Source organism: Nesoenas mayeri, assembly GCF_963082525.1.
Source record: "Nesoenas mayeri genome assembly, chromosome: 17".
Taxonomy (NCBI): Eukaryota; Metazoa; Chordata; class Aves; order Columbiformes; family Columbidae; genus Nesoenas; species Nesoenas mayeri.
Genome location: NC_137565.1, coordinates 2,090,492 through 2,097,532, shown reverse-complemented (window position 1 = coordinate 2,097,532; position 7,041 = coordinate 2,090,492). Strand labels below are relative to the sequence as shown.

Below are 7,041 nucleotides of genomic sequence, written 5' to 3'. Positions count from 1 at the left end.
TATCAGATATAAGCAGTTACAAAGTGCCCGAATGAACACGAATATAGATGAGGAGAGCATTATCAAATGGGACTAACATTAAACTGATCTCTGGGTTTTGTGTAATAAATATTAAACCTGAAAAACACAGCTACAGCCTTCTTAAACACGAGGTTTCGGTGTCGGCCCGTGTTCGGCCATAACATACTGTAGTTAATCATAAGTAATTTAGACTATTTTGCTAAAAATCTGTAATGTATTAATTAACTCTTCAACTCTCCAAGCCTCTCATTTCATTTCTCTTCACTGCTGAAGTGTCAGAACATTTTATCTCAAATGGATTATTTGGGTTTTCTTTAATCCCATTTCAGAAACCCTTGCCTGGCACTGTAATTTCCATTGACTCTAACATGTCGAGAATAGATGCAACTTTGATTTTCACCATTACCCATATCAAAGTATTTTATTACCCTGTCACTGCAGTAGATTACACAGCATTAAACTTTGCCATCGCAGGGATGAGGGGCCGCGGTGTCGTTTTTCTTGTCTTGTTTATGCTTTGCTTTACCTACAAAATATTTAGCTATGGTTTGAATTATGACAAGCCTTATTGAATATTCAGGTTTTTTAATCTCTCGCTTACGGGACAGAAGAAGAGCTGGACTTTCAGATACAGATGATTCCTCTGCACATTTTCGGGAGGTGGGGAGATGGATGGCTAGAGGGAGAAAAGCATCTTTCCTGCGAGTTGGCACATTATTTGAAATCATGTTTAATTATAAAGTTTCATTAAAAATCTTTTGCTTAAAATTTTAGAAGCCTAATAAGATTTCCATTAATTTAAACATATCACTATTCCCACAACGGCCCGAATGCTTTCTTTTTCCTCTTTCATCCATGGTTAAATATGTAAATAAAATGTCTAAAGTCATTCTTCAAAGAAGACAAAAGAAAAAAGAGCTGAGGGAAAAGACAGCCATAAAATTCCTCCCAATTCTCCATAACATTTGCCAGAGGGGGGCCAGCTCCTCGCCAGGGCCGAGCAGCAGGGGTGCCTGCCTGCTCCATACAATCACACAGCGCAAATCCCACACACAGGAGAGAAAAATCAAATCAAATATCTTTTCAGCTGGAGCCATCAAAAGGCTCTTTTCATTTATTAGTTACAGAGGTATCTTCCAGTTGCTGATTTCTCAGCGCTCTCGTTTTTCTATCATAATGTTCTATTTGTTAGTTTCAGTGGCTCGAGCTGGTTGAATGGGAGATAGCCCTAGATAGCTCTTTAAAAATAGAGAAAGTCAAATAAATGATCTAAAGCAGGATGCATTGGCTAAAATAATGGCTAGAAAAACAAGGCTAATTTAAACTGGCACATAAAAGATCAATTAAGAGAGACCCAACTGCAAAGGTTGGGAGTTCTCCCCCTTTTTTTCCTCACTTTCAGTTGGATTTCTTTTGCCTCTTAGGAGGAAAAGGTTGCCATCAGTGCTATAGAACAACACAGGCCATGTTTTACTCCGTGTATCTTTTCTAGATTAACGTGAATGGTGATATAATATGCTTTTCAAAAATACTTGTTAAAAAAAAAAAGCGCTCCCAAATAATCAGGTTGAGCAAAACAAATATTGAAGATGTTCATCTTACACGTGATTTAAATTCTCCTTTTTATTATTTAAATTCTGCTTTCAAAAGTAGAATGCGCTTGTAAACGCTTTCCCCAGCCTTCCCTGCCGCCCCCAGCTGAGCCCTCCAGAACAGGAATCGGGACGCACACAGGCACTAAGAAAACAGGCTTAGAGTAACGAAGAATGGAGATGCCCCAGCACACACTCTCTCACACATATACATACACACTAAAATAAATAAGGCTTTTTTTTGCACATAACACTGCCTGCTTTGTAACATTCCCTAAGGAATCCCAAAGTTCCCAAGGAGAGGCCCTGAGACCAATACTTTATAAGAATAATCTCCTTGATCCGCTGAAAAGCCACAACAAGAAGGACTACTGTTTTTAAATGTTTTGATGATGGCTTTTACTTCTAGGCAAAAAACTAGGCACATCTTCAGGGTTTTCAAAGACAAACATTAGCCCTGGTTTGTTGTCCTTGCTTGGATCCATTTCACCCTTATCACGATTGAGGAAGCCAACAGTTTCCTTTCTGGAGCCCGGTGGGGTATTAACTCTGACCCTGCGGGATTTGGGAGTTTCCAGGAGAATCCGTGTTCATTTCGATAAGAAACAAGCACTGATGGAGAGGAGCCCGGGTTGTGTGGGCGAGCATGAGTGGAGAGCAAGCCAGATTTGCCTTCTTCATTAGTATGTTCGCTAAAACTAAGCTCAAAGGAGGAGGGGGGGAAAGTAGAGCTAATCTTTTGCCTTCTGATCACAGCGCTGCTTTTTGGTCTGTAAAATTGTGAATTATAGTTTGGCTTCAGATTTAACTTCCTCCTTCTAGCTCTGATAGACCAATAAGCAGAATAAACCTCAAAGCTTAACTTAAAAAGTAAACGCAACTCACTTTAGAATGATCCCCACCTCCAAAATCTGTGAGTATCTTTTCTATAGAGGATGAAGTATCTTTCCCCAGGGTATGGCTCCCGACCTCTCAGGGTTTTCTTAAGGAAAAAAAAAGCCAAAAAGACAAGCTACTTTTCGAGTGATGCCATTCCGTGATTAAAACCATAATCAGGTACTTTCTCAGCAATCCTGCCTATCCTGTTCATTTAGGAATTCCAGACAAAGCACGACATTTGAAAACAGCTGAGATTCCAGGCTGAAAGCAACCATATTTTATGACCCTGGCAGCGAAGAGTTTATAGCGCTGGCCATAAAATGCATCCTCCTCCTCCCCCCATCCTCCCTGCCCAAGCTTTACACCCCCCGCCCCCCCAGAACGGCGGCGAGGGGGCGGCACCTTCCCCCTTGGCCGGGAGCCCCCGCTCGCTCTCCGGCTCCCACCTGAGCTGACGCCTCCCGGAGAAAAGGTCTCGTTAAACTTTCAGGGGAGGGCAACGGGAGGGAAAGGAGAAAGGAAGAGAAGACAGAAGGAGAGAGAAACAAATGGGGCTTTTTCTAATCTGTGCCGATCAAGGAAAACCTGTAGGGGTCCTTAAGGAGGTTTCAAGGCGTTCCGAGTGATTGGAAAGTAATCACCGTGTCAGCTTCACCTTTCTCATGCAAAGTGGATGTCGTACGCAAGGCGGATCCTGCTCGCTTGATTTTTTTTTTTTTTTTTTTTTAATTTCCATTTCATCCTCGGACTCAACCGCCCCCTAAAAGCCCCAGCTGCTCCGGCCCCGGCAGTTTCTGCTAATGCGGGGGGAGCGGAGCAGGCACAGAGCACACAGGAGCCGGCCTATTGCAAACCCGGACCAGAGGGCGGCGAGAAGGGCTGGGGGGGATTTTTCAGGCCCCCCTTTTCAATGGCTTAGATATTTCCTCCTCCTCCTCCTTTATTCTACACTCGGATAAACCAATCCCCACCTCTCGGCAAGAAAGTACGGAGCTGTGACCCGTTCTAAGAAGAGGAAAATCCCCGGAGGAACCCGCTGCACCAAAAAGCCGCCCGGAACATGTGCAAGTTGCAGCAGTGATCGCTCGGGGCTGCCCAGACCCAACTATTCCGGCATCGCTCTGCCTGCGCTGCGGGGAAGCAGCAGCGGGGAGGAGGAGGAGGAAGAGGAGGAGGAAGGGTGGTGGAAAGACGGGTCGCAAAAGTGGAAGACCCGGCGAAAAGAAAGTTACCGGGCTCTCCGCAGTAAGTTTTGCGCATCTGTGGATTGGGGGCACTTCACCTTTTCCCGGTTCGTTGCGAAGTTACCCGCCCGCCTCCCCGCGCTGCCGGCGGGGCCGATGCGGAGCTGCGCGGGGCGCTGAGCGGGGCGGGCGATGCTGCCCCGTGTGCCGCCGCCCCCCGCCGCCCAGCTCCCCCGCCGAGGTCGGGGGCGATGCCGTCCCCGGCAGGAGCCGTGCGGCCGCTGAGCTGAGCCGCCTCCCGCTCCGCTCCCCCCCGCGCACGGCGCCGGGCACCTGCGGGACGGACCCGCGCTCCGGCCCCACGCGTGGCCGCCGCAATGGGGCCAGCGCCCGGGAAGTTGGTGCGGACTCTGGTGGTGCTGTGCTGGCTGACCCGCTGCTGCGGCGGGATCAGCTCCATAGACATTGACCGCCCCGGCGACGGGAGGTGCCAGCCGATAGAAATCCCCATGTGCAAGGATATAGGGTACAACATGACGAGGATGCCTAACCTGATGGGACACGAAAACCAAAGGGAAGCTGCCATTCAGCTGCACGAGTTTGCCCCCTTGGTGGAGTATGGTTGTCACAGCCATCTGAAATTTTTCCTCTGTTCCCTCTACGCCCCGATGTGCACCGAGCAGGTTTCTACCCCAATCCCTGCCTGCAGGGTTATGTGCGAGCAGGCGAGGCTGAAATGCTCTCCCATTATGGAGCAGTTCAATTTTAAGTGGCCAGACTCCTTAGACTGCAGCAAACTGCCCAACAAGAATGATCCCAATTACCTGTGTATGGAAGCCCCCAACAACGGATCGGACGAGCCGCCCCGGGGATCCAGCATGCTGCCGCCCATGTTCCGGCCACAGAGGCCCAGCAGTGGCCACGATCTGCAGCAGCACAAGGACAGCCTGAGCAGAACCTCCTGTGACAATCCCGGCAAGTTCCACCATGTGGAAAAGAGCGCTTCCTGCGCGCCGCTCTGCACGCCGGGGGTTGATGTTTACTGGAGCAAGGATGACAAACAATTTGCTGTCGTTTGGATTGCCATCTGGTCCATCCTGTGCTTCTTCTCCAGCGCTTTTACTGTACTCACTTTTCTGATAGATCCTCAGCGTTTCAAGTACCCCGAGAGGCCCATTATCTTCCTCTCCATGTGCTACTGCGTCTACTCGGTGGGGTACATTATTCGCCTCTTTTCAGGTGCTGAAAGCATTGCCTGTGATAGGGACAGCGGCCAACTCTATGTCATCCAGGAGGGGCTGGAGAGCACTGGCTGCACCATTGTGTTCCTGGTTCTGTATTACTTTGGTATGGCAAGTTCCTTGTGGTGGGTAATCTTGACTTTAACTTGGTTTTTAGCAGCTGGGAAAAAATGGGGGCATGAAGCAATTGAAGCAAACAGTAGCTACTTTCATTTAGCAGCGTGGGCCATTCCGGCTGTGAAGACCATAATGATCCTAGTGATGAGGAGGGTGGCTGGAGATGAGCTGACAGGGCTGTGCTATGTTGGCAGCATGGATGTGAATGCCTTGACGGGGTTTGTACTCATTCCTTTGGCTTGTTATCTAATCATTGGCACTTCTTTTATTCTTTCTGGTTTCGTGGCCCTTTTTCATATCAGGAGGGTGATGAAAACTGGTGGAGAAAATACTGACAAGCTGGAGAAACTTATGGTCAGGATTGGTGTCTTCTCAGTCTTGTATACAGTGCCTGCAACTTGCGTGATAGCTTGCTATTTTTATGAAAGACTTAATATGGATTATTGGAAAATTGTGGCGACTCAACAGAAATGCAAGATGAACAATCAGACTAAAAATTTAGACTGCATGATGAATGCCTCCATTCCAGCAGTAGAAATTTTCATGGTCAAAATTTTTATGTTATTAGTTGTGGGCATTACTAGCGGTATGTGGATCTGGACTTCCAAGACTCTTCAGTCCTGGCAAAATGTTTGTAGTCGAAGACTAAAGAAGAGAAGCAGGAGAAAACCTGCAAGTGTTATTACAAGTAGCGGAATCTACAAAAAGCCCCAACATCCACAGAAAACTCACCTTGCAAAGTACGAGTCGACATTACAACCACCCACTTGCGTGTGACCAGGTTTTGGAACAGACTAGATCTCGCCTCACACACTTACAAATGTCCACGGTAGCAGTCAGAAAGTCAAAATTAAATGGTGCTTTTTCTGTCAGAGAACAGTTTAATATCTCAAAGCAAAAAATGTATCATGCTGAATTTGGGACCTGGTGAAAAACCGAAGGTAAATGTACTTAAGGAAAGGTTTGCAGTGAAAGAAATATTGTGAATTAAAACAGTCTCTTCTGTTACTGATTTGTAGTTAAGTACTTCACCCAGCCCGCAGATTATTATATATATATATTTTTATTATTTTTTTTTTAAACCACCCTATTTAACTTCTTCACGTAGCTGAGCTGGATTTCCTACAGATTTGAGTAACGAGGTATAGGCAAGTTTTATGGAGCAATGATTTGTATTTGAGAAGTGCCCGAGTGCGCATTGTCTCCTCAGGGAGCGGGTCCCAGCCAGGCCCGTCTGCCCTACGGTTCTGTCTCTCAAAGCAACTGCTGTGCTAACTTAAAAAAAGGGCAAAACAAAAAGAGAGAGGAATCCTTCACAACTCGTCTCAGCCGAGTGGGTTTGGAGTGCCTAAAATAGATTAAATCTATAATGCTCACCACCGTTCTTTCACTAAAAGAGAAACTTCCTGCACCAGACACAAACTTTGTGAATAAGAATAATGTGCAATACATTTTTTTTTTCCTTACCATGACATGAAAAGAGAAACAAGTATTTTGCTGTACATAAAGACAACAAAAGAAATCTCTTAACAAAAGAACTAAGAGGTCTAGTCCTCAGAAACCCTTTAGTGTTACATTTCGTGGCTTTTTAATGGAAATCAAGCCAATGTTATACACGTTTGGACTGATTTGTGCAAAAAAAAAAAGAGGGGGGGGGGAGATCAATTCAAAGAGACCCAAAGGGCTTATTGACTCTTTCTATTGTTAAACAAATTCTCACTATGAATAGATCAAGAAGCACTAGATTCTGCAAAGGGAAGCTTTGTATAGAGTGATGCTCTTTACTGTGCTGGGGGTGCACAGTTTTGTGCTGTATATATTTGTAACATACAATTATTTTTCATGCTCCAATATTTTATTAAAAATAAAATATGTTCTTTAGTTTGATAATCTTGTGTGTTCTAAACTTTCTCTGATGTGCTTTGTGGTTAATAAACTTGTTTTCTCAATTATTTGATAAAAGCACACTTTGAATATAATAGTTGTTGTTAGACTTGCCTGCAAGTA

General features: G+C 45.6%; 1 protein-coding gene across 1 annotated transcript; it reads left to right on the top strand.

The window, feature by feature from the left end:
- Nucleotides 1-4,053: 4,053 nt before the first annotated feature.
- On the top strand, nt 4,054-5,811 carry FZD10 (frizzled class receptor 10; the record flags this gene model as incomplete). The annotated part of the gene is made up of 1 exon (XM_080355233.1): nt 4,054-5,811. The coding sequence occupies one exon, from the start codon at nt 4,054-4,056 to the stop codon at nt 5,809-5,811; it is 1,758 nt and encodes a 585-aa protein (XP_080211359.1).
- Nucleotides 5,812-7,041: the final 1,230 nt, after the last annotated feature.